Below are 26,037 nucleotides of genomic sequence, written 5' to 3' on the forward strand. Positions count from 1 at the left end.
TTTTCCAGGCTCTTCCCAGCATGCCATGCAAAGCGAAGGAGAAAGCAGCCTGAACCACCATGGCACCGGCGAGTTCTCAGGAGAACTGGCCACTGGAACCTGGCGTCCCCGGGCCAGAGAAGAAAGTGCCTCTGGGACCGCACGTCTACATTTACCTGCTCCTGGCTGCGCCCAGCCCACAGGCCCTGGCTTATCTGGTCCATTCATTATTAATTCCTCTCAGCACAGCATGCTCCGCCACTCCTCCCCGCATGGTCAGCAGAGGCCACCAGTCTGTCTGTCCGCTCACAGGGCCGGCCCCATGCCTGCCATCGGGGAAGGAGGCAGCAACTCAAGAGACAGGCGCTCCAGCCACAAAGCTGTGACTACAGCATACCCCTTCCGGGCCACCTGCCCCTGCCACCAAGAGATACACCCCTCCGTGGCCACCGAGCAGGAGTCCCCTCCACATGCGCACACACGAACGCCGCCAGAACCCAGAGGCTCAGACAAGGGGAACGTACCCAGCTCCCCATCCAAGGGCAGCCAGCAGAGATGAGCCTCCAGCAGGAGCCACGCAACTGTGGCATGGACGCCCAGCCCTTAGAGGCTCAGTGGATCCACCTTCCGGAAGAAAATGCCCCGGTGAAAATGAAGGGAGCGGGAGGGGGCTCCACGGATCCTCAGGGTGGCACAGACCACACCACAAAACATCAGCCCCTTGGATCTCTAGTCCACAGAAAGGGAGATGTGATGGGCCAGGCTGGCATGTCTAGAACGCTGGCAACGTCGTCCCAAACTCTCCTTACCATGAGAACTCCATGGGGGCTGCTCAGCCCTGGCTCAGCTGCTAACACACCTCACAGACTCCGGCGACACGCTTCATCAGCCCCAGTACTCGTGTTTCTTTTTTGTTTTTGACTTGGTTTGTTTTTTTTTAGCCAGTTCCGGGGCTTGAACGCAGGGCCTGGGCACGATCCCTGAGCTTTTTCACTCAAGGCTACCTGCCACTCTATCACCTCAGCCACAGCTCCACTTCGGGCTTTTTGGTGATTAACTTCAATTAAGACTCTTCACATAAGACTGTCTGGGCTGACTTGGGACCATATCCTCAGATCTCAGCCTCCTGAGTGGTTAGGATTATAGGCATGAGCCGTGGCTCTAGTCTGCTCTATTGTATGGCAAAACTGGAAGAAAGATTCTGACTCTCATGCCAACTTTTGAGGTGCAAAGAGAAGGACAGCAGAGGCCACAGGAGCTGACGCTGGTGACCAGCTGCCCCCAGCCTCACTCTGGCTTCCACAGGTACCAGGTCACAGAGGGAGAGGGGGGAAAACCACTTGGTTCTTCCTTGAGGAAGGACACCCCCGCTCCCCCCGCCTCGGTAGAGCACAGGATAAGCAGGTGCCCAGGACTGTGCAAACAGACCTCAACCACACAGGGTCCCCTGCCCTTTCCAGGAAGTGGCTTTCTAGTGCACACCAGACCTCATGGGAACGGATAGGACAGCCATACACCCCGCCATTGGCTAGGGTAGCTGAGGGCAGAGCCAGGGCCACGATAGCCACAGAGCATGAGACCCCAGCCCCCCACCTCCTAGCCACTAGGATCAAGTCCACAAACCCCCATGAGTCCCGCACTGGGAGGACCACCGGGGCTCACAGCCCCTGGGTCACCAACACAGCCAAGGCAAGGGAGAGAGAGGGCCAGACAGCCGTCACCGAGGGGCCGGGCATCCTGAGACCCCTAGGCTGGTGTCATGGCTAACATCTCAGGGATGCGTTCTCTTAACAGCATGGGACAGAGGCCACCCACAGATCACCAGGCAGCACCAGAGACAGGTGCAAAAGCAGGCAGGAAGTCACAGGAGGTCTTCACCCAGTGCCACAGGTCAGCCACAGCCAGCTGGGAGGCAAAGGACACCCTGGCCTGGCCAGCCTGCACAGACTCCTGACCAGGGTGTGCCCAGCCTTCAAGGTACCTCATCACCTCATTCATTCTCCTAGCTGTCCCCTCCCTTCCGAGTGGAGGAAATTGAGGCACCAGAGGCTCAGGGCCCTGCCAAGGTCACAACATGGTCTCCTACTGCCTTCTACTCTTAGCCCCAAGAGAACAGTCACCCAGATTCTCCTCCAGGCCCAGCCCTGAGGGGAGCCCCACTGCTGAGCTGGGCTGGGCTGGGCTCAGAGGATGGGAGACTCTGAGCTCAGATCTCAGAATTCCCTCCCAACCCACAAGAAGGCAATCCTGCAAACATACTCCTAAACGGGATTCCTCCTGCCTCTAGAACCACAGGGCTGTCAACGCCGTGCAGGTGGATGGGTCTCTGGGGGTCCTACTCAGATCTGGGGCCCTGGGGTCCCACAGCTACTGTCCCTGCCCAGGGCCAGAAGCAAGGCCAGGCACACCGGGCCCAGACCAGGCTGGCTGCATCTGCGCTGGCCGCCAGGTGTGCTTGCTGGTCCTGTTCCAGACAGGTGAGGACTTCAGGCTGGGGGCTGCCACACTGGCTCCCCGCTCTTGCTGTACCCCCCCACACACACGCGTGCGCACACTCACATACACACACAGGCCTAGGCTCCAGCCAGGTGCCACCCCAGCCCAGGTAACATCCAAACAAAAGGAGAGGCGCAGAGAGAAAAGTGGGGTGCGGGGAAGGCGCAAGCGCCACAAGTTCTGGCCAGGCCATCTGCGGGTGGCCCGGTCCCGGGGCCCTCCTCCTCCCCTGCGCCCCCGGGGCCGGGCGGCGGGGCCGCGCTGCGCGGGGCTGCTCTGCCCACCCCGGCGGTCTGGCCCCGCTGACCCCCCGGGCCGACGGCCGCCAACCCGGCCGGAGCCCTGCGCCCGGGGCTGTCTTTCTCCTCGCCCCGCCGGACCCAGACCGGGCGGGGACGGCCGAGACGCGCGCCCGGGGCCACGCCGAGGGTCCCCGCTCCGGGCCGGGCGCTGGCGGGAGGAGCCCGGAGAGCGCGTCGAGTGGGCGCCGCCGGCCCCGGGGACGGAGCGCGGCGAGTGCCGCCGCGGTCCACGCGTGCGTCCGCGCGCGTCGCTTACCCGGCGCGGAGATCGGGGCCAGCTCTCATCCACCCGCCGCCACGACGCCTCGGTGGCCGGCCCCGGCCCGGCTGCGCTGCACCTGCCGCCCGCCCGGGAGCCCAGCGGCGCCGGGGAGCGGGGAGGAGGCGGCCCCGCGGGTCCCGGCCACGAGCGCGGAGGCGGCGGCGCCAGGTCGCGCGCTCGCGTCCCGCTGCGCGGAGTCTGCGCGGCCCCGGGCCCGGCCTGCGCAGCCGCCGCCCCGCCCCGCGCCGCCGGGCCCCGCCCCGCGTCCTCAGGCCCCGCCCCTCCGCCTCCCGGCCCCGCCCCTCGTCCTCAGGCTCCGCCCCGAGCCTCCGCGCGGGGGCGCGCCTGCCTCTCCCGCCTCCACGCGGGGACGCGCCCGCTCCGCCGGGCCTGCGTCCGCGCGCCCGGTCACGCGGCGCCGCCTTTGTTTGGGTGGCCCACGCGGGGCCCTCCGCCGGCTCCCACGCGCACGCGCGGCCTCCCGCCAGTCACGGCCACGGACGGCACGGACACAGCCGCGCAGGGGCGCGCGCCGCCGTCACCCCGACGCGGGGCTCCCCGAGGGAAGCCGGGCCGCGGCCCCGGAGCTGGGAGGCCCGCGCCCTGGGGACCCAGTTACCTAGGTAACCGGCACCCCCGGCCGTGCCTCCCACCTGGACGGGGGTCCCAGGCCCTGAGGCCTGTTCGGGATGCGGTGTGGCCACCCCTTCCCCACCCGACCTCACCCCTCCCCATCGGGGCTCGGTAAGTCCCGGCCGGGGGGAGGGGGGGTGCAGGGCCCCTCCCGCCATGTGCCAGTTTGGTGAGATAAAATAACCTTCTCCTCCTGCCTGAATTCGGCGTGGAGTTCTCTTCATCGCTGCCCAGTTAAACCTACCTGTTTAATTTGCCTTACCACGTTTACGCCCAACCCCTCAGCCTCCCCAGCCTCGCCTGGGCTGGGCTTCCCTACCTGTCCCCATCCTCCCAGGAAATGAGACTTGTCTTCCTGAGACATGGGCTCAGCCATCCGGCCCCGGGACATGGCCCTGGCCCTGTCCTCCCAGGGTGCGTCCCTGCCGACCCCACCCAGCCTGCCCGCCAGTCTCAAAGCCACCGGCTCCACAAAGTGTCCTCTCACCCCCAGAAAGGCGCCCCCCCACCCCCACACACCCAGAGTACTAGGGAGGCCCCACCGCCCCATTCCCCCTGCCCCTGCCCCTGCTGTTTGTTTGGTTTTGTCCTTCCCCCCCTCCCCCATGGTCCCATCAAACCAGCCAGCCCTGAAGAAAGGCTGAGCATTCACATGTGCATCCCTCCCTGCTAGGGGGGACCCAAAAGTCCCATGTTACCCACTTAATCCACAGACAAGCCCAGAGGTACGGCCTGGGGAGGGCTCTGTCCTTAGAAGTGGCTTGCTGCTGGTTTTGGCAGGAGTGGGATCCTGTGGAAGGGTGGGGTGGGTCTGCGGGAAAAGGCTAAGGGACAGTGCCTAGGCCCCAAGTTCAAGTAAGTCCCAGTACACACATGCACATGCATGCTCATATACCCATGCATGCACACAGGCACGCATGCACACATGCACACATATACATGCACACACACACAGAGTGCTAACCTGCCCACAGGTCACTTCCAGCCAGAGCCACTGCCCTGGGGCTTTCCCATTCACCTTGGCCTTGGGCCAGAGCACCTTCGCCCCCACTGGCTGGATGCCCCACCTTTGGACCTGGACGCTGGCTGTTCACCATCTTGGATGCTGGCACTGGCCTCGGCCCTTGGGCATCTCTCTTGGGGATCAGCTGTCTCCCTGGGCCTCTGGTCCAGGGTGTTCTGACTGCTGCTCCAGGGCATGAGCCTCGAGGGCCCTGCCCAGGAAAGGCCAGGACCTCCAGCCACACTGTATGCTCAGGAGGTGCTGAGAGTCCTCAGATACACATGTAACCCTTGGAGCCTCAGTTTTGCAGTCTGCAAGTACTTTTGCTGGGACTGTGTCAACCTCTGCCTCCCCCCAGGAGGTAGGCACACCCCGTCCATCCACAGTAAGCCGGCTGCCCCTGACAGACCTGACACTTCTCCTTCATCTAAAAATGCCATGAGGGCTGGGAAGTGGCTCAGTGGTAGAGCGCTTGCCTCGCATGCATGAGGCCCTGGGTCCTATCCTCAGCACCACATAAACAGAAAAAGCCAGAAGTGGCACTGTGGCTCAAGTGGTAGAGCCCTCTCCTTGAGCAAAAGCAGCTCAGGGACAGTGTGCAGGCCCTGAGCTCAAGCCCCTGGGCAGGGGAAAAATTAAAATAAAAATGCCATGGAAGGTGAAAGGTCCCACCATTCAGCAGCCACTTTTCAGGGAAACCCGGACCCCCTCCGGTCCAGTACACCTCGGCACAGGTTATATCACACTTCAGAAATGAGACAGGCGCTTAGGGGCATCTGTGTTGGATTGGACATCGTATGGAGAGATGTGAGGTATGGAGGAGCCCCACCCTGCCCTGGAGACTGCACCCCTGCACGTCAGGCCCTGCTGGAATGCAGGTTCTCAACAGGCTTCCTCTGCCTGGGGAGGGGGGTGAGTGGCACTGACAACAGGCCTTCCATGGAAGATTACAACACCACCTTAGGTTCTGATTTCTCAGCCGGATGCATGCGCCACCTCTTGGTCACAGGCGGCAGTGCAGAACAGAGGCCAGAGGGCACCCCCCCCAGCCCACTCCCACCCCACCCCTGGGCCAGCACTTGGGGGCCCTTATGGGTACTGGCACCACTGGGCCCCGCCAGGGCCACACGGCAGAGCCTCTCTCCTTTGTAGCCCTGCCTTCGTGCTTCTTGAGGACAGACTTCTGGCCTGATTCTAGTCAAGGCTCTGCGGTCTTCCTGCAGAATGACCTTGACAAGCTTTCCCTGCTTGCCAGGGTGGTGGACAGCCACCTTTCCTTTGGCTGCCCATTCGCTCTGAAACCATGCAGAAGCCAGTACACAACAATGTGGTCCCCACGGTGGCTCACGCCTGTCATCCTAGCTACTCAGGAGGCTGAGATCTGAGGATCAAGGTTCAAAGTCAGCCCAGGCAGGAAAGTCTGTGAAACTCTTATCTCCAATAAACCACTCAGAAACCTGGAAGTGGCACTGTGGTTCAGGGGGTAGAGCACTAGCCTTGAGCTGAAGAGCTGAAGGACAGTGCCCAGGCCCAGAGTTCAAGCCTCATGACTGACAAAAAAAATGTGTGTACGTATATATATATATATATATATATATATATATATATATATATATATATATATATACGTATATGTATGGCACCCAAAACATTTTGTGGGCAGAAGCCCATATGTGAGCCGACCACATGTGAAGTCAAGGTGGCCTGGGGGCTGACACGTTCAGAACTGGACTTGAGGACCACAGAGGGCTTGTAAGAGAGAGAGGAGGCCAGGGGCAAGGTAACAGGTGCATCCTCGCTGGGCACCCTGGGAGACAGGTGAGCGAGGGGGGAGGGGGGGCAGTGAGGCAGAGAGCAACACCCCGAGTGAGAAGGGACCTGGGGCAGGTCAGGCGCAGGGGTGTCACTGGAGGAAGAAGAGGGGAGGAAGCAGGGAGGGGGAGAGGGAGGAAGGAGGGGAAGGAGAGGACAACCTCAGGAGGATGGGTCACCTGGGTCCGTGGCAGAGGTCTCAGTCCTCCGCCGGCTGGCTCCATTGCTGCAGGCCTGAGGCCAGCAGATGGTGGTCACAGTTCATGTCATGGTGGACAGGACAGGAAGCCACGGCATGGGTGGTGTCCAGGGCACGTACCACTTGCAAAGTCTCCCTTTCCCCAGGTCCTGCTTCCTCCGCTTCCCACAGCTCCATTTCCCAGCGTTGCCAACAGATCATGGACCCATCAAGAAACAAATCCACGGAAGAAGCCAGAACCCACAGGATCCGGTCAGAACCCATCAGCTGGCAAGGGAACTCCCAACTCAGGAGCCTGTGGGAGACACTCCATGCTCGAACCATAATAGATCCTGAAATTGAGTAGGAAGTCGCAGTGTGGACTTAGTGGGCTCATTTTAAAACACGCAGCCTGCGCCAGCCAACAAAAAAGCCTGGGACTGAGGGCCAGCACAGGCACAGTGCACACGTCAGCATAGCTGTGCTCTAATCCCCATAGACGAGGCCAGCTCTGGGCTGGGGACAGGCACGTAGAAGGGGAGTGCGCAGCCTCCTGTCATGCCAGTGAGAAGCCATGAAGGAAAGGGCCAGAGACCCGCAGGCGCCTCCTGGGAAGGAAGGCAGGACAGCAGAGCAGGTTAATCCCACACGACACCTACGGAAGGAACAGGGGGCACAATGTCTCTGTGCCTCTGATCATATAGAATGATATTTATTGAAATGAATTCCAGGAATTGGAAAAAAATCATTACAGGACATGAAGTAGGCAGCTCATTATTTTGAAATCAATAAAACTAAAATAAATAAATAAATTTCCTCTTGTTCCTATACGAACTCTAAGTCAGGATGACCATTGTGGCTGAAGGGATATTTGATTTTGTGTGTGTGGGTCAGTATAGGGGCTTGAACTCAGGGCCAGAGTGCTGTCCCTGAGCGTTTTTCACTCAAGGGTAGCACTCTACTGCTTGAGCCACAGCTCCACTTCTGACATTTTGATGTGTATTTGAAGATATGAGTCTCACAGACTGTTTGCCTGAGTTAGGTTTGAACGATGATCCTCAGATCTCAGTCTCCTGAATAGCTAGGATTACAGGTGTGAGCTACCCGCACCTGGCTGATAAGTTATTTTTTTATTTTTTAATGATACTTCAGCCAATGAATGAAGAAGTGACAGAATTTGAGCACCAATTTGCATACTCTAGTAGATTATGGGATGGAGGGCCGCAGCCCATCCAAGCATCCTAATCCCTGGAAAAGAGAATGTGAAATGGGGTACGTACAGATAGGAGACATCACCCATGAATGAGGGGCCTTCAGATGGGGACCAGCAGCTTGAAACCAAATATGATTGACATGCAAAGTCTGCCACATCCAGGGTAGTGGCCACTACCTCGCAGTCCTGTTTACATTTACAATGAAATTACAACTCATTACAATTAAATGGATTCAGGTCCTGATGGCCCTAGCCACCTTCCATGGGTCAGCGGCCCTGTGGCCCATGTTCCCAGTATTAGCCAGGATCACTGCAGAAAGTTCGTGGGGCAGCTCTCCTTCCACCAGAAAGCTCACCAGGGGCTCCCCGTGCAGGCTGGGGAGCCCCCTCAGACGCCTGACTCCTGGAGGGAGGGGGGGTCCCCTTAGAAAGGTCCTGTCCTGAGAGCAGAGTCAAGGGACCACAAACAGTGGGCTTGTCATGAACTCTCCCCACCCCCACAGGGACCCAAGAAAGCCCAGAAGCCATCCCCTCACAGATGGGAGGAGCAGGGGGGGGGCACGGAGCTGACGTCACAGGCCCACACCACAGCCACAGCACCACCGGGCTCTCTGCCAAGTGCTCCTCTCCAAGTCCTCAGGCTCATCAAGGTCCCCTGAGACGCCACAGAATCTCTTAAGCTTCTCTCGTGACCAGGGTTCCCCCCCCCGCCCCCCCCCCCCGCCTGCAGAGTGCTCTCCAAGCTCAACCAGGACTTCCTGTTTCTCACGGCCCCAAAGATCCACTCTGAAGGTCCCTCAAATCCCCCATGACTCCTACAAGAACCTCCACAGAGACCCCAAGCCCCTCCCTCCCTCCCCGTCCCACCCCATCCTCCCCCGGCCCTCCAGGCATCTCCTGACGCCCACCCTGCCCTCCTCCTGTATCCTTTCCTGGACGGGGTTTGCAGGGTGGGCCTCGCGCCCTGCCACCTGCCATTGGTCCTGAGCGTGTTGCCTTGGCCACACTGACAGCTCTGGCAAGACTGTGTAGAGGGCAAGGCAGTGCCCTCTAGTGGCCATGGCTGGAGACACTCAGATGTGGCTGCCCCAGACACCCAGGCGTGCCCCCCCCCCCCCGCGTCCCCCCACGCGCTGGGCTGGAGTCTGCATACCACCGGGGCTCTGTCAGCTGGGACTGCAGACTGGAAGGGGCTCTGCTGTGGTGCAGAGGCCGGAGCCCTGTGCACATTTGGTCTGGGCATTGCACCTACCAGGTGTCAATCTCAGGGATAGTCCCTGGAGGGATGGACAGGCCCGGTGACCTCCCAACACTGCCCCTGCCTACGTCAGTGTATCCTGCGGTGGGGGGCTCTGACACGGACATGAACTGTGATGTAAGACCTTGGGGGGCTGGCCTGCGTCCCACACAACGCTTCTGAGACGTCACGCCTTTTCGGGTCTCTGGCTCCTGCCGAGGCCCGAGGCTGTCAGGGGTTGTGCTGCGAGCTGCGCGGGAAGCCCGGGCCTGCCTGGGCAGGGACCCTGCTCTGCAGCCAGCCAGTGGAGGCTTCTGGAGGACAGCCAGCACTTCCCAGCCTGCCCGGCACGCCCTTGCCCCGGCGAACCGTGACACCGCCTTTGAGACCAGCTCAGCTCTTCCTCCGAGGGCCGCCTCCCTGACCCCAGGGGCCAGGCCGTCCTGAGCGCCAGCCTCCAGGCTTCCCGTTGCTTTGTGGGCAGACTAGGCGTTCTGTGGGACCTCAGAACCATCTCAGACCAGCACACGCACGAAGCTGTCAGGAGAGCTTGCCCTTTCCTCATGTTGGTTTATCTCCAGGGAGATCCAGACCAGCACTGACCCCTGGCAGAGCAGCCCCAGCCCAGCAGGACCAGAACTTGCCTTTGCCCAATAGTTTTTGTTTGATTTTTTGGCCAGTCCTGCGGCTTGAACTCAGGTCCTGGGCACTGTCCCTGAGCTTCTTTTGCTAAAGGTTAGCGCTCTACCTCCTGAACCCCAGCGCCACTCCTGGCCTTTTCTGTGTATGTGGTGCTGAGGAATCGAACCCAGGCTTCATGCATGTGAGACAAGCGCTGTACCACTGAGCCACCTTCCCAGCCCTGCCCAACAGTTTAACCACGGTTTCTGAAGTGGGCCTTACTGGCTGCGGCTGACTTGGCTGGTCACATGCTCATCCCTGAGGCATGGGAACTGGGTTTAGATCTCCCTGGGCCACATGGGCTGGGGGCGGGGGGAGGGGGGGGCCAGGCAGCCTCAGTGGCCGCCGGTTGTGCTTGGATCCTCACAATACTAGCTTCTTAGGTAGGGTCAGGGTGCCCTAGTACTGCCCTACAAAGACAAGCACAAAGCAGAGGCTGCATGCAGGCCGGGCTGTGTGCCTCGGGCCTTGGTACGTGCCGTTCTGTTCTCTGTGTCTGGAACAGCCCCGCACCCTTTCCCTTCCCCCTAGTATTGCCTCACTCTGTAGGACTAGGGTCCTAGAAATCCCACTTGGAAACTCTTCCTCTCTCACTCTGTCCTCCTGCTCCTCCTCTCGTATCTTTTGCCTCCTTTTCTTCCCAGGGTTGACTCAACTCTTCTCCAGTTCACTGATTCTCCCTGCGGAGGATTTTCATTCTGACATTGATGTTTTTTGTTTTTTGTTGTTGTTGTTTTTATGCCAGAACTGGGGCTTGAACCCAGGGCTTCATTTCTCACTCTTATTTCATTTTTTGTTTGTTTGAGGCTGGCATTCTACTACTTGAACCACATCACCATTTCTGGCCTTTTGGTGGTTAATATGAGATAAGAATTTCAAGCCAGGCGCCAGTGGCTCACACCTGTAATCCTAGCTACTCAGGAGGATGAGATCTAAGGATCATGGTTCAAAGCCAGCCCCGGCAGGAAAGTCCGTGAGACTCTTTATCTCCAATAAACCACTAGAAACCTGGAAGTGGTGCTGTGGCTCAAGTGGTAGAGCGCTTGCCTTGAGCTGAAGAGTGCAGGGATAGCGCTCAGGCCCAGAGTTCAAGCCCCATGACCAACACCCCCCCCAAAGAAAAGAAAAAAAAAGAATTTTTACAAATTTGCCCAGGCTGGTTTCAAATCTTGATCCTCCTAGCTACTCAGGAGGAGTAGCTAGGAATACAAGTACAAGCCACTGGTGCCCAGTAAATCTGCTCAGTACTTTAAAACACAGACTCCTTTTTTTTTTTGCCAGCCCTGGGGCTTGAGCTCGGGGCCTGGGTGCTGCCCCAAGCCTCTTTGTGCTCAAGGCTAGCACTCTACCACTTGAGCCACAGTGCCACTTCCAACCTTTTCTGAGTAGGTTTGTTAGAGGTAAGAGTCTCATGGACTCTTTTTTTTTTTTTTTTTTTTTTTTTGTCCAGTCATGGGGCCTGAACTCTGGGCCTGGGCGCTGTCTTCAGCTCTTCAGCTCAAGGCTAGCGCTCTACCACTTGAGCCACAGCGCCATTTCCGGCTTTTTTCTTTTTCTGCTTATGTGGTGCTGAGGAATCGAACCCAGGGCCTCATGCATGCAAGGCAAGCGCTCTACCACTGAGCCACCTTCCCAGCCCCTCTCATGGACTTATTCCCTGTCTGACTTCAAATCATGATCCTCAGATCTCAGCCTCCTGAGTAGCTAGAATTACAGATGTGAGCCAGCAATGCTTGGTCTCTCTCCTCCTCTTTTAAAGATCTTCTGCCTTTTAGCCTTTTAATATTGATGTTCATAAGGGTCCAGATGGTAGGGACAGGGAAGCCCATGCACCCTGCAACCTGCAAAGAAACCAACTGGCCGGGTTTAGCAGACGTTGCTTGCGGGACCTGAACGAGGTGCTGATGGAGGCTGATGGCCCCCACGCCCCTGTAGAGCAGGTGGCGGCACGCCACGGGTGTCAACTCAGATCGGAGTGTCTTGGCTTGCTAGGCACCCACAGCACAAACCCCTTCCCCGGGGCCCAGCGGGGCAGCTCGGGCCTATTCACAGTGCCCTCATCCATCTTCTCTTTTGATCAGGGAAGGGGCTGGGGCTTCGGGGGAGCTGCAGATCGCAGCATGCTCGACGCATTCCTGCAGAGCCTGACTCACTGCTCCTGCCCGGGTGACGGCTTTGCTGCCAGCAGGGCCGTGGGCCTGGGCGCTCCTGCTGCCAAGGCCAGAGCCAGTGGTGATGGGGCGGCCTACGTGTGTAGGCTGCTGCCCCGGCAGACGGCCCTCCCTGCAGTTTCCAGAGCCGGCCTCTTCTCCCTGTCCCTTGGGCAGGGCTAGTCCTTCCCACTGGGAGGGGGTGGGGGTGGGGGAGGGTTGGGCTTGGCACCCTCTCGTCCTCTCCCTCACCTGACCACCGGAAGGCCGAAGGTTCCTGGGCAGACTGAGACTGGAACCCCTTCAAAGGACTCTGCGTTTGAGCACAGAGTGGCCAGTGGCTCGGGGCTCAGGGAAGGCCTGACACCCCCTGGACTTTGTCTCATGTCCTTCCTGGGCATCCTGGGAGGATGAGGCCTTCTGTTCTTCTGTTCCCCAGCCAGCAACCCTCCCCCTCCCTCCCCCAACACTTGGTGGGATGACGGGATCCAGCAGGCCTGTGCTCTGTTCCTAACACGTCCCTGTGTCCCTCCACCCAGGGTGCTGGGCTCGGGGCCTAAGTGCTGTGAAAGTGTGTGTGTGTGTGTGTGTGTGTGTACATTCCATTTGTGATGCTGACTGCTGACACAAAGTGGCAATTTTCAGCGGATCATCCGGGAGCCTGGCCCTTCACAGCGAATGGCCCTCTCCCCCCTCCCCTTCCCCTTGTCACCTGGGTGGGGCTCCCTGAGGGAAGGTAGAGCACTAGGATTGGGTCCCAGGCTTCTTGAGCCTCGAGCTGCGGTCCCTTTTACATCTTTTCATCTTCTCAGAAGACGCACTCAGGACTCGCACCTTCTTTATATCCTCTGGGTCTCCCCTGACCTCGGCAGAATCTCCTAGAAAATCTATTCTTGACACGGAAGACAGTAGAGCCGGCCTCCCCAGCCTGGCTTGGTGACGGTGGTCAGACAGGGCTGCCAGTGACCACCGCAATGGTAACGGTGACAGAAATGCAGCTGCCCGGCCCCTGCACCCGGGCTGTGGCGCTCCGAGCTCTGGGCTCCCGTTTTACCCCCCTCAGGAAGCCCCCTGTCTGTCTGTCCGCACCTGGGGCTGCCCCTCGTCTGGTGGCCTTGTTCAAACGCCGCAGCGGCACCCTCCAGGCGTGTGGCCGGGCCCTGCCCACAGTCCTCGGGCCGATGCAGCCAGCACACATCCTCAGCCCCAGGAGGCAGGCAGCGGGAAGGGGGTCACGCAGCGGGCACCGCAAAGGAGGGGCTCTCTCAGGGTGGCTACAGCCCAGAGGTCCAAGAGTGGGCGCATGCCCAGGGCACAGGCAGCACGGCAAACCCACGGTCAGGGGCAGCACTGCAACTGGCCACTAGGGGCCAGTGCAGCCCAGAGCTGGAGCCCGTGTGCCTGCTCTCACTGCTGCTGGGGGGCAGGGGGGGTACAAGGTGGACAACTGCAGATGCCAGAGCAGAGCCCTTGATGAAGCTCCAGCCCCAAGCCTGTCAGTCGAGCAATCTGGAGCCTTCCAGAACCTTCCTGAAGTTCAAGCTCCCCAAGATCCTGGAGCAAAGGCTCTCCAGGAATGGGTGCTGGTGGGTCAGGTGCAGACATCTCCGGTTACTGGAAGGGAGCGAGTCTGGGGAGGGAGCAGGGCTGCCATTCCCTTCCTTGGCAGAGGTGACATAGTACCATCTGTGTTTGGGTGGGGTTTGGCACCTTTTTAGCAGGAACATATTTTCTGGTTTTTGTCATAAGCTTAACTGTGGTCTTTCAGGGAAGGCTGATTGGGATCTGAATTCCCTTCACCCTCTTGCTTCTATTAACATCTTAATTAATGTAAGTCTCTGGGAGTTTGGGTTCCATGTTTTAACTTCCAAGATTTTTCCATGAGTTAAACCCCACCAAATTGGGGGTGGGTGGGTGGAGGGGAAATTGGTAAGGTGTGGAGAAGACAGAGTCCTGCTTGCCAGAGTTTCTTCCTATGAAGCCCAGGGGAACAGAATTATAACTTGGCTAATCCATCACACCTGTAATCCCAGCTACTCAGGAGGCTGAGATCAGGGAAATAATGGCTCAAAGCCAGCCTGGGCAGAAAAGTCAGAAAAGACTGTTATTTCCATCCCAAAGTAGCCAGCAAAAAGTCAGGCTAGAGGCATGGCGCAAGTGGTACAGCACCAGCCCAGCAAGAGTTTAAATGCCTGGTCCAAGGAATTGATTCTAGTATTTATTTGGATCCTGGTCCTCCACAAAACAAAACAAAAAATTGAATTCATACTCAACATCAGAAACTCAGAGTTTCAAATTTCAACAAACAATTCTGACTTTTTTGTGCCAGTAAGTGGGGTGGGGGGGGGCTTGAACTCCGGGCCTAACTGCTGGTTAATTGGAGATGAGCCTCAAGGGGCTGGATGAGACCCACAGACCCCAGCTTGCTGAGTAGCTAGGATTCCAGGCTTCTGCCGTAGTGTAAGCCATTCTAAGTACAACAAACATCTCATGGAGTCCTGGCTCCCAGGTGTCCTGGTGTAAGAATGACTTGGGTTGTTCCTAGTCTTTCCTAGGGGAGGAGCCCCTGAAGCCAGTGGGGATGAGGGAGCCCTGGCGTGGGGGAAAGGGAGGAGGTATCTCTAGTGGAAGCCATTTCAGACAGAGCATTGGAGCAGGCCACCACTCCCTCCGGTGGTGCTGGGGGAGGCCACCACCCAGCTTCCTCCTTCTCCCCTGAGCCCCGGGTGCCTCCCATCCTGTCTCTGGGGCTCACTCCTTCTCCAAGCACCCTGGGCAGACGGGGTCAGCGCCCGGCAGAACCACGGGAAACGGGCCCGAGCACGTGGACGCAGTGAGCTCCACCCCTGAGCTCCACACACGCACCCCAGCAGCTGATGTGGGTCACTGTAAGGGTTTGCTTTGAGTGACACGGGTCGGGAGCAGGGCCTGGAGCGTGCTGGGCAAGTGTGCTCCCCCACCACACCCACTTCTGTCCCTTGGATGCAACGGGACCACCCTGCTGTGCTCAACAAGTTGCAGCCTGTCTTCATTCCAATCTCCCTCCCTCATTTAAAACCATGGACTTGTGCATGCGTGAGAGGAGGAAGTACGCGGAGCCTGTGCGTGAGTTTCAGTGAAGTCCAGGAAATCAACACACACTGGGTGATGTTCAGTGCAGAAGGAATCTCCCTGGCCCCCAGACTCTTCCGGATCTATCTTAATCCCCTCCCTACTTTCTTTCTTTTCTACTTGTGGGTGCTCCTCAGCACAGCTCTTTTGGAGTTTGGGCTGTGAGTAGATTCCCTTTGGCTCTTGGCCTTGTGCAGACATTCTGTTACCGACTTTGGTCCACTGGACCAGGAAATGATGCATGCTGGGTAGTCCTTGTGGTTACCTTGGAAGCCTGCAGGTGTCTGGTTCCAGCAAAGCATGCCCACACCTGAACCCATTCACTGCATTTAAATGTTGTTTATTTAAGCCCAACCCACCCTATTTAAAGCCTGATTGCAAAAGTGGTTCTTCAGCTCCCCTCTTTCTGAGCTCTTTCACACCCCAATATAGCGCTTTCCACCCTGGGCACAGGTATTCTCCCTGCCTTCTAGTCCCTGGACCCTTACCTGAGGGGTGAAGTCTGAGTCCTGGCCCAGTCACAGTCAGGGGATGGGCTTTCCTCCTCTTCCTCTCCCTCCCCCCCCCTCTCTCTCTCTCTCTCTCTCACACACACACACACACACACACACACACACACTTCCCCATGGGACTTGCCAGTTGGAAACTCCCGACCTGGCAGTGGTGGGGAACCTTTTCTGGGCCCAGGGCCATTTGGATGTTTATAATGTCATTCTGGGGGCCACACAAAAATGATCAATACAGGCAGATGGCCTGGGGAAGGCTACAAGCACTATACATGTCTGATCGTCTTACACCAAGTGATTTTACTGTTCCCCACGCCCAAGTGAAGTTTACATCAATAAAATGTGTTCCGATTGTATTCAGATAGGAACAGCAACTTGGAGCAAAACTGATGGAATGTATGAGACACACAATGACAGAGAACCCTTGCCATCTTGTGTGTGTGTGTGTGAGAGAGAGAGAGAGAGAGAGAGAGAGAGAGAGAGAGAGAGAGAGAGAGAGAGAGAGAAGGAAGGAAGGAAAGAGAGAAGGAAGGAAGGAAAGAGAGAGAGAGAAGGAAGGAAGGAAAGAGAGAGAGAGAAGGAAGGAAAGAAAGAGAGAGAGAGAGAGAGAGTGTATTGGGACCTGGACTCAGGGACACCTGCAATCCCTGGGCTTTTTTGGCTCATGGCTGGTGCTCTACCACTTAAGCCACACCTCCACTTCCTTTTTTGCCAATTAATTGGAAATAAGAAATCCTGGACTTGTTTGCCTGGGCTGGCTTTGCATCCGATCTCCAGATCTCAGCCTCCAGAATACAGGTGCCCAGCTCCTGGCCTAGTTCCTAAAGTTGCTACCCTCGCTCACCCTCACTTTCTGGGCCCAGCTCTCCGCTGCCACCTAGGACCTGAGACCCTCCCAGGTCAGAGAGCACTGCTCTGGTCAGCCTGCACTGCCTCAGCTGGTTCCTCTGGAACCTGAAGGCCACGCCCCGCCCTCCACGGCTCCGTGGGGTGGGAGACCTGAGGGGCTGCAGCGAGCTTGGCCACGGCTGAAGGGCCAGGATGTGGAAGCCCGCCTCCAGGCTGCGCTCTTCAGAAGGGGGGCTCTCCTAGAGCTAAAGTCCCCCGCTTTCTCCTCCCCAGGCACGGGTCTCACATTCTTTTGTCTCGCCCTCCCCGTGGCTGCCCCCTCCCGTCCCCAGCATCCTGGGGCGCAGCGGCTAGTGGCAGGGACACCGGACACGGGCGCGGATTCCGGGGCGGCAGCACGCGTGGGGGGGGCGTCGAGCTCACTTCCACCCCCCACCCCATGGCGAGCAGGGTTGTTTTTCTCTCCGTGTAAAACCTGTGCTTTAAGCGAAGTGGAACCTGAATCCAGTTAGTCGCCCGCTGCTTTTCCAAGTCTGGACGACTCTGCCCTCGGCGCGCCTCTCTTCGGCGTGCACCTGTGCCCTGCGCCGCGGCGACCCAGCGGGTCCCTGTCCCGCACCCCTGGGTCCCATCCACGCGCCTGGGGGCTGCGGGCCCGCGTGCAGCCGGGCCAGGTGGGGTCTGAGACTTTGGACCGCGCCTGGCTCGGGGACCGGCGGAGCCCCCGCCCGGTCGGCCGCGGAGGACGGAGGTCCCACCCCGCCTTTCCGCGTCCGGCTCCCCGGGCCGCGCCCCCCCGCGGAGGCCCGGGCCCGGTCGGCCGCTGGGGGTGGGCCCGGCCCCGCCTGGCCCCGGCCGCGCCCGCGCGTCGCCATGGTGACCACCGCGGCGCGCACCTCCGGGCCGGCTCCCCCAGGGGCCGAACAATAAGCTGCGGGGCCGGGGCCGGGCCGGGGCGGGGGCGGGGCGGGGCGGGGCGGGGGCGGGGCGGGGCGGGGGCGGGGCGAGCGCGGGCCACCGAGCGCACCGCCTGGGCAGCCCCGAGTCGCCAGGGTCCGCGAGGCGCAGCCGGGCCGGGACAGCCTGGACCGCGCAGCCCCCGCCCTTGCCGGGCCCGCGCCGCCGCCCACGCCCGCCGGGCCGAGCCCGCGCCGGGGCCGCCCGGAGCCGCCCGGAGCCGCCGCGGCCGCAGGTTGACGCGCGGCGCCCTCCTGGGACGCGCGCAGGAGCCATCTTGAAACCAACTTCGCAAACTTTCGCTCAGGGCTCTCCGAGTGGAAGCCGCGGGGAGGCCGGGAGCGCGGTCCCCCGCGGACCTGCCGGGGCTCCCGGGGAGGCGGGGCGCGGGCTGTCCCGGGGGCCCGTCGCCGGGCGCCTGGGAGCCGCCCCCCGGCCGCGCCGGGTGCATGCGGAGGCGCGCCGGGTGCATGGATTGTGCTCGGGAGCCCGGCTCGGGCTCGGGCTCCGGGCCATGGCGCCGTCGCCGCCGCCCGTGCTGCCCGCGCTGGTGTTCCTGGCCGCCGCCGCCGTCCTACCGGCGCTGGGGTCGCGAGCGGCCGCCTGGGAGCCGCGCGCGCCCGGCGGGGTCCGCGCCGTCGCGCTCGGGCCCGGCTGGGTCTCTTTGCTGGACGCCGATCGCGCGGCCCGGGCGCCGCGGGAACCGCTGGACGTGAGCCGGGCCGGACCGCAGGCGGGCAGGCGCCGGGGGCCGCGCGCGGGGTCCCCGGACTGTGCGCGCGCCGGGGCGCGGCCGCCGCCGCTGCCGGCCCGCCCGGGCACTGCGGGCGCCCCGACGGCTCGGAACCGGGCGCTGCGGGCGCGCGCCCCGGGCTCCGGCCGCGGGGCCCGGCTGCGCCGGCGATCGGCTGTGGGCGCGGAGCTGCGCGCGCGGGCCGCGCTCCCGGCGCCGGGGCTCCGCGGGGCGCTCTGCTTCCCGGTCCCTGGCGGCCGCGCGGCCCCACTGCTCGTCGCCCCGGCTGCCCTCCCTTCCTGCCGCTGCCCGCCTCGCCCCGGGTCCCGTTGCCCGCGCCGTCCCGTCTGCCCGCCGCGCCTGCCGTGCGCCCCGCGGCCCGCGGCCCGCGCCGTCCGGGCGGAGCTGGGCGGGGAGGCGGCACCGTCGCCATCGCCGCGGCCCTCGGTGCCTAGCCGGCTGCGGGGCGGGGCGCGGGCGGCGCGGCGGGCCCGGCGGGGCGCGGGCGGCAGCGCCAGCCCGCAGTTCCCGCTGCCCAGCTACCAGGTGTCGGTGCCTGAGAACGAGCCCGCGGGCACGGCGGTCATCGAGTTGCGCGCCCACGACCCCGACGAGGGCGAGGCGGGGCGCCTGAGCTACCAGATGGAGGCGCTGTTCGACGAGCGCTCCAACGGCTACTTCCTCATCGACTCGGCCACGGGCGCGGTCAGCACGGCCCGCGCGCTGGACCGCGAGACCAAGGACACGCACGTGCTGCGGGTCAGCGCCGTGGACCACGGCTCGCCGCGCCGCTCGGCCGCCACCTACCTCACCGTGACGGTCAGCGACACCAACGACCACAGCCCGGTCTTCGAGCAGTCGGAGTACCGCGAGCGCGTGCGCGAGAACCTGGAGCTGGGCTACGAGGTGCTGACCATCCGCGCCACCGACGGCGACGCGCCCTCCAACGCCGACATGCGCTACCGCCTGCTGGGGGGCGGCGGCGGCGTGTTCGAGATCGACCCGCGCTCCGGGGTGGTGCGCACCCGTGCGCTGCTGGACCGCGAGGAGGCCGCCGAGTACCGGCTGCTGGTGGAGGCCAACGACCAGGGCCGCAACCCGGGCCCGCTCAGCGCCACGGCCACGGTGCACATCGTGGTGGAGGACGAGAACGACAACTACCCCCAGTTCAGCGAGAAGCGCTACGTGGTGCGCGTGCCCGAGGACGTGGCGGTCAACACCCCCGTGCTCCGCGTGCAGGCCACGGACCGCGACCAGGGCCAGAACGCGGCCATCCACTACAGCATCGTCAGCGGCAACCTGAAGGGCCAGTTCTACCTCCACTCCCTGAGCGGGAGCCTGGACGTCATCAACCCGCTGGACTTCGAGGCCATCCGCGAGTACACGCTGCGCATCAAGGCGCAGGACGGGGGCCGGCCCCCGCTCATTAACTCCTCGGGCCTGGTGTCCGTGCAGGTGCTGGATGTGAACGATAACGCCCCCATCTTCGTGAGCAGCCCCTTCCAGGCGGCCGTGGTGGAGAATGTGCCGGTGGGCCACTCCGTGCTGCACATCCAGGCCGTGGACGCGGATGCCGGGGAGAATGCACGCCTGCGCTATCGCCTGGTGGACACGGCGTCCGCTGCCCTGGGCCGCGGTGGCAGCGCCGGTCCCGAGGACCCCGTCTCCGCCCGGGACTTTCCCTTCCAGATCCACAACAGCTCGGGTTGGATTACCGTGTGTGCCGACCTGGACCGGGAGGAGGTGGAACGCTACAGCTTTGGCGTGGAGGCGGTGGACCACGGCTCGCCACCCATGAGCTCATCGGCCAGCGTGTCCATCACCGTGCTGGACGTAAACGACAACGATCCCATGTTCACGCAGCCCGTGTACGAGCTCCGTCTGAACGAGGACGCGGCGGTGGGGAGCAGCGTGCTGACCCTGCAGGCCCGGGACCGTGACGCCAACAGCGTGATCACCTACCAGCTGACCGGGGGCAACACCCGCAACCGCTTCGCGCTCAGCAGCCAGAGCGGCGGCGGCCTCATCACCCTGGCGCTGCCGCTGGACTACAAGCAGGAGCGGCAGTACGTGCTGGCCGTGACGGCGTCCGACGGCACGCGCTCGCACACCGCGCAGGTCTTCATCAACGTCACAGACGCCAACACCCATCGGCCCGTGTTCCAGAGCTCCCACTACACAGTGAGCGTCAAGGAGGACCGGCCCGTGGGCACCTCCATCGCCACCATCAGTGCCAGCGACGAGGACACGGGGGAGAATGCGCGCATTACCTACGTGTTAGAGGACCCCGTGCCGCAGTTCCGGATCGACCCCGACACCGGCACCATCTACACCATGACGGAGCTGGACTACGAGGACCAGGCCGCCTACACCCTGGCCATCACTGCCAGGGATAACGGCATCCCGCAGAAGTCAGACACCACCTCCCTGGAGATCCTGATCCTCGACGCCAATGACAACGCACCCAGGTTCCTGCGGGATTTCTACCAGGGCTCTGTGTTTGAGGACGCTCCCCCCTCCACCAGTGTCCTCCAAGTCTCTGCCACTGACCGGGACTCGGGCCCCAATGGCCGCCTCGTGTACACCTTCCAGGGCGGGGATGACGGCCATGGAGACTTCTACATCGAGCCCACGTCCGGCGTGGTCCGCACCCAGCGCCGGCTGGACCGAGAGAATGTGGCTGTGTACAACCTGCGAGCTGTGGCGGTGGACCGGGGCAGCCCGGCTCCCCTCAGCGCCTCTGTGGAGATCCAGGTGACCGTGCTGGATATCAATGACAACCCGCCTGTGTTCGAGAAGGATGAGCTGGCGCTGTTTGTGGAGGAGAACAGCCCCGTGGGGTCAGTGGTGGCGAGGATTCAGGCCCACGACCCGGACGAAGGCCCCAACGCGCAAATCATGTACCAGATCGTAGAGGGCAACGTGCCGGAGGTCTTCCAGCTGGACCTGCTGAGCGGGGACCTCCGGGCCCTGGTGGAGCTGGACTTCGAGGTCCAGAGGGACTACGTGTTGGTGGTCCAGGCTACGTCGGCCCCCCTGGTCAGCCGGGCCACGGTGCACATCCGCCTCTTGGACCAGAACGACAACCCCCCCGAGCTGCCCGACTTCCAGATTCTGTTCAACAACTACGTCACCAACAAGTCCAACAGCTTCCCCAGTGGGGTGATCGGACGCATCCCGGCCCACGACCCCGACCTGTCGGACAGCCTCAACTACACCTTCCTGCAAGGCAACGAACTGCACCTGCTGCTGCTGGACCCCGCCACGGGCGACCTGCAGCTCAGCCGGGACCTGGACAACAACCGGCCGCTGGAGGCGCTCATGGAGGTGTCTGTGTCGGGTGAGTGGCCTGGGGACGGGAGGGGCTGCTCCCTGGGGGCTGCGCAGAGAGCCCCGGGGACCCACCAGGAGCCCTGCCGGCATGCCGGGGCACATCCGGGCAGGGCATCGGCTGCCCAGGTCACGGGCTTGCCAGGCCCGGCGAGGTGGGGGAGGCGTTGGTTACTTCCCTCTGCAGTTTTGCAGGGAGCAGGCCTGGACTTCTTCAAGTTCAAGTGCAGGGATTCCGGGTGCTTTTCCAGAGTGATGCCAATAAACCCTGGCCCCAGGGTTATCCGGGTCATCTGGTTTGTTCAGTGATGTCCTCTAGTCTGCTTGTCTCATAGGGAGGTGTCTAGAAGGATCAAAGGTCACTGCCTGCTCCAATGTGCCAATTAGCTCCCGGGTGGGACCGTTGGAAATTGCAGGATGGTCCCTGAGTCAGCCTGTAATACGTCTGCTGTTCGCTGGTCTCGCTTCTCTGTCTCCTCCAGATAATAACAAGGACGGGCTCAGGGTGGCTGTCTCCGGGCTGGCTTTTTGAAAAGCGCAGTGCTGTTTGATCTCTGCTCGTGGTCACGGGCTTTTCCTTTGAGAGTTTGTTGAGAGGCCCCTCGTCTCACAGGTGGAGCTGGTGTGAGATCCCAGTGGCCCTGCTCCCAGCCACAAGGGAGAGGAAATGTCTGTCTGTCGCCAAGGCTGGGCGGCCACGTGGGCCGTCGACGCAGCTGACCCCTGCCTGCCAGGCCTGTGGGGTGGGGGCCAGGAGGACAGTGGAGGGTGTGGGAAGCGGGAGACCCGGAGGAGAGGGGCTTGGGCCGGGGTAAGGGAAAAGTGAAGGGGCCCCCAGGGCCTTTGTGAGGGGCCCTGTCTGCTTGGCTGGTGTCCCTAGATGCGATACAGGCAGGTGACCAAAATACCACCCAGAAGGGCTCAGGTCTGTGGGTGGTTGAGGCCAGGTTGAGGAGCCCTATTTGAAACAATGAATGATTAGGACACAGTGTTGCTTTGGGGGCTCTACAAAATTACTTTTCCCCCTGGCCCTGTTTGTACAGATGGCCACTGTTTTGACCCAGGAAGGCCAGCAGCCAGACGTTTCCTTGCCCGGGTGTCTCCTGGCAGGTTCTGGGGCTGCTGCCGTAAAGAGATGCATGGAGCCGGGCGCCGGTGGCTCACGCCTGTCATCCCAGCTACTCAGGAGGAAAGTCCATGAGACTCTTTTCTCCAATAAACCACTCAGGAAACCAGAAGTGGCGCTGTGGCTCAAGTGGTAGAGCGCCAGCCTTGAGCTGAAGATCTGAGGGACAGCGCCCAGGCCCAGAGTTCAGGCCCCACGACCAATCACCCACCGCCACCCCAGAAAAAAAAAAAGATGCAATGCTCAGCAGCTGCTCTGGCGCTGGCGCTGACAGCGTCTACCTGTTTGTGAGTGTTTTAGGCTGTGTGAAGCGGTGAAAGGTACCAGGAAGTCTCTCAGTGACACATCGCTAGCCAGGGGTGCTGTTTATTTCCCTGCACCCCTTTATCTGCTAGGGAAAGCAGAGTGAGCCATTTGGCCCCATGTGCCAAGGAACACGTTGACACAGCAGGGCTTAGAGTTGGGGGCAGGCTCCGTGCGGGAGCCGGAGCAGGGCCGTGTGTCAGGGCAGGAGTCTGTGTGTTCCTGGTGTCCGTGCATGGGAGCAGATGGAGGAGCTGTATTCAGAGGGCTGGCTCACCTCCAGCACCCCTGTCACAGAGTTGGGGACCCCGGTGCTGTCCCAGATCCTCAGCTGTCCCCCCCCACCCCCCCCCATGGTGACTGCCTGTGGCCTTGTGAAGTCCTTTGTGCCAGATGAAGAAACTGAGGCTCAGAGAGGTTAAGTTGACTTTACAGGGCTGCACAGCTAGTGGGGCAGGGGCACTGTGACCGGGATTGTGAAGCCCCCTTCTCACGCCTAAGGGAGAATTCTTGAGAAACTAAATGCTAAACTGATTGGTGCCCTGTGTAACATATCCACACCGGATGGTGCAGCCCTCAGACCAGCTAGCTACTATTTAATTCCCCAAAGACAAGACTTGCTGGAGACTTCCAGAAGCACAGGTTCAAACAGTAGGCCTCTCCCCCCCCCCCCCCCCCCCCAGTGGAAACCAAACCCTGCCAAGAGATGGGGCCTTGAGTTAGCTGGAGGCGGTGCTTAGGGTTTAGTAGGAACAATGCAGAAGGTGGGCGTGGTGACTCACTCCTGTAATCCCAGGGAGGTGGAGACCAGGACATGTTAGAGTATGAGGCCAGTTTGGTCTGCAGAGCCAGACTCTGTCTTAAAATCCAATAAAAAGGAAGAAAGAAGGACAGAACAATGTGGGAAAGTTGTTGATTCCCTCTCAGCCTGGGTTTTCAATGCCGGTAATTGGCTTCGCAGGATTTATAGCCGTACCCTAAAGCCTTTGATGCGATGACTGCCCTAAAGGTGCCCGAGGGAAGGGAAAGGAAAGGGAGAGGCTGGCAGCCTGAGGTTCTGGGGAAAGCTGTCTCCTTCCCAGCATGGCTGGCGCGCCTGGGGCGGGAAGAGCCCTCACAGCGCTGGGGTGTGCTGCGGTGTGAACAGGCCGCTCCAGCCGCCTGGGTGTGGGGTCCCAACAGCCATTGTGACTGACTAGGTAGATAGTGTTGGTAGTTTAAAACAGTTTCATTTAAACGGGTCCTGGAGCCTGAGTTCGGAAGCTGAGCTCTGCTCCTGAGCTTTTTTTTTTTTTTTGCTCAAGGCTGCTGCTGGACCATTTGAGCCACAGCTCTACTTCCTGCTTTTTGGTGGCTCATTGGAGGTGAGAGTCTCATGGACTTTCCTGCCCCAGCCGGTTTCAGACCTCGATCCTCAGCTCTCAGCCTCATGAGGAGCTGGGATTAAAGGCATGAGCCACTGTGCCTGGTGGTTGATTTTTTTTTTAAAGCCATCCAGCAATAAAACACTTTTGGGTAAAAAAGCATTGAATAGCTGCTGCTTTTGTATGGGTGGGCCGGGCTGTACAGAGCCTCATGCCATGTGTGGGGACATTTGCACGAGACCGTTGTCACTTCTGAGAGAGGGACTTTTTTCTTAGGAGCATTTGGATAAGCTGTGTTTGCATTTTTCAAAACAGTGTGACTAATAAACCAACGGGAAAGCCAGGTGCAGAATACTTCCTAGTCATGCGTCTTTTAGTGATGTTGACATTTTAAATCCACCTAAAAATTGTACGTGCCTGTGCGTTCAGGTCTTCGACATGGCCGCTGCCTCCTTCCCAGGGCTGTGGGAAAAGGAGCGTTTGTGGGGTAAAAATGATTGGTCGGTGAGTCATTCAGACGTGTCAGGAAACATCGGAACTCAGCGAAATACTAAGATTGAGTAACCTTGCCGTAGTTTACTTAGGTGGGGGAGTGCGGGAGTGGAAGGTACAGTGGGCTAGGCCCAGAGCGTTGGCAAAAGTATGTGCCTAGTTAGACGCAGGCTAATGCCGCGACGTTTCAGTGGAGGGCTGCAGACCAGGAGAAGGAGCTGCTTGCTGCTCCAGCCTTGTCTGGCCGTGTGCGCGTTCCCTGAAACTCAACAGCTCGCCAAGGAGCTGACGAGCCTGGGGCGCTTGGCAGTGAGCTGGTTTTCTGAGTGACACACACGTCACTGAAGAGCTAGGCACTTGTTTTTGGCCTGGAGTTGACCATTTAGAGCTTTGATGACACTCTAGAGAATGGTCTTCTTGCTCAGGAACTGTGTGGTGTGTGTGTGCGTGTGTGTGTGGTGTGTGTGTGTGTGTGTGTGTGGTGTGTGAGTGTGTGTGTGTGTGTGGTGTGTGAGTGTGTGTGGTATGTGTGTGTGGTGTGTGTGCTATGTGTGGTATGTGTGCATGTGTATGTATGTGCGCGCGAGTGTGGTGTGTGTGCGTGTATGTGTATGTGCGTGCGTATGCATGTGTGCATGTGTGTATGTGCATGCATGTGTGTACCAGTGCTAGTATTGGGGCTTTAACTCAGGGCCTGAGCATTGTCTCTGAGGCTTTTTTGCTCGACTGGTGCTCTACCACTTGACCCACACTTCTGCTCCAGCTTTTTGAGATACAAATCTCACTGACTTCCCTGCCCAGGCTGGCTTCTAACTGTGTTCCTCTGACCACAGCCTCTTGAGTAGTTAGGATTGTAGGTGTGAGCCACAGGAGTTCAGCAAGGAGCAGCAGGCTAGGTGGTGGGATGTGATGGCGATGGTGGGGGCTGTGGCAGCCAGCATGCTCTGTGGGCCAGAGCCCTTCCCCAGGCTCCACCTGTCCAGGCACCTTTGGCTTTCCACTGCCACTCACGACAAAGCCTATGCTGTCACCCAGCCTGCAGTTCACCTAACATGCAGTTCACCTAGCCTGCAGTTCACCCAGCATGCAGTTCACCCAACATGCAGTTCACCCAACATGCAGTTCACCCAGCCTGCAGTTCACCCAGCCTGCAGTTCACCCAGCCTGCAGTTCATCCAGCCTGCAGTTCACCTAACATGCAGTTCACCCAGCATGCAGTTCACCCAGCCTGCAGTTTACCTAACATGCAGTTCACCCAGCATGCAGTTCACCCAGCCTGCAGTTCACCTAACATGCAGTTCACCCAGCCTGCAGTTCACC

At 60.5% G+C, this 26,037-nt stretch overlaps 2 protein-coding genes across 4 annotated transcripts in view; one reads left to right on the forward strand and one right to left on the reverse strand.

The window, feature by feature from the left end:
* The window catches only part of Gramd4 (GRAM domain containing 4), a 68,891-nt gene extending 65,751 nt beyond the window's left edge, over positions 1 to 3,140 (reverse strand). Inside the window, exon 1 of the mRNA XM_069999816.1 lies at positions 3,034 to 3,140. Coding sequence (XP_069855917.1) covers positions 3,034 to 3,062 — 29 coding nt within the window. The 5' untranslated portion in view covers positions 3,063 to 3,140. The remainder of the gene's footprint in view (positions 1 to 3,033) is intronic.
* A 14,743-nt stretch (positions 3,141 to 17,883) lies between these two features.
* The window catches only part of Celsr1 (cadherin EGF LAG seven-pass G-type receptor 1), a 118,035-nt gene continuing 109,881 nt past the window's right edge, over positions 17,884 to 26,037 (forward strand). For all 3 annotated transcript variants that reach the window (XR_011367506.1, XM_069999819.1, XM_069999820.1), the window contains exon 1: positions 17,884 to 21,442. Coding sequence is in view for 2 of the 3 variants with exons in the window: in XM_069999819.1 (XP_069855920.1) it covers positions 17,884 to 21,442 (3,559 nt within the window). In the remaining variant the exon portion in view is untranslated. The remainder of the gene's footprint in view (positions 21,443 to 26,037) is intronic.

The sequence above is a fragment of the Dipodomys merriami genome, unplaced genomic scaffold (genome assembly GCF_024711535.1).
Source record: "Dipodomys merriami isolate MVZ:Mamm:240054 unplaced genomic scaffold, mDipMer1.0.p SCAF_55, whole genome shotgun sequence".
Lineage (NCBI taxonomy): Eukaryota > Metazoa > Chordata > Mammalia > Rodentia > Heteromyidae > Dipodomys > Dipodomys merriami.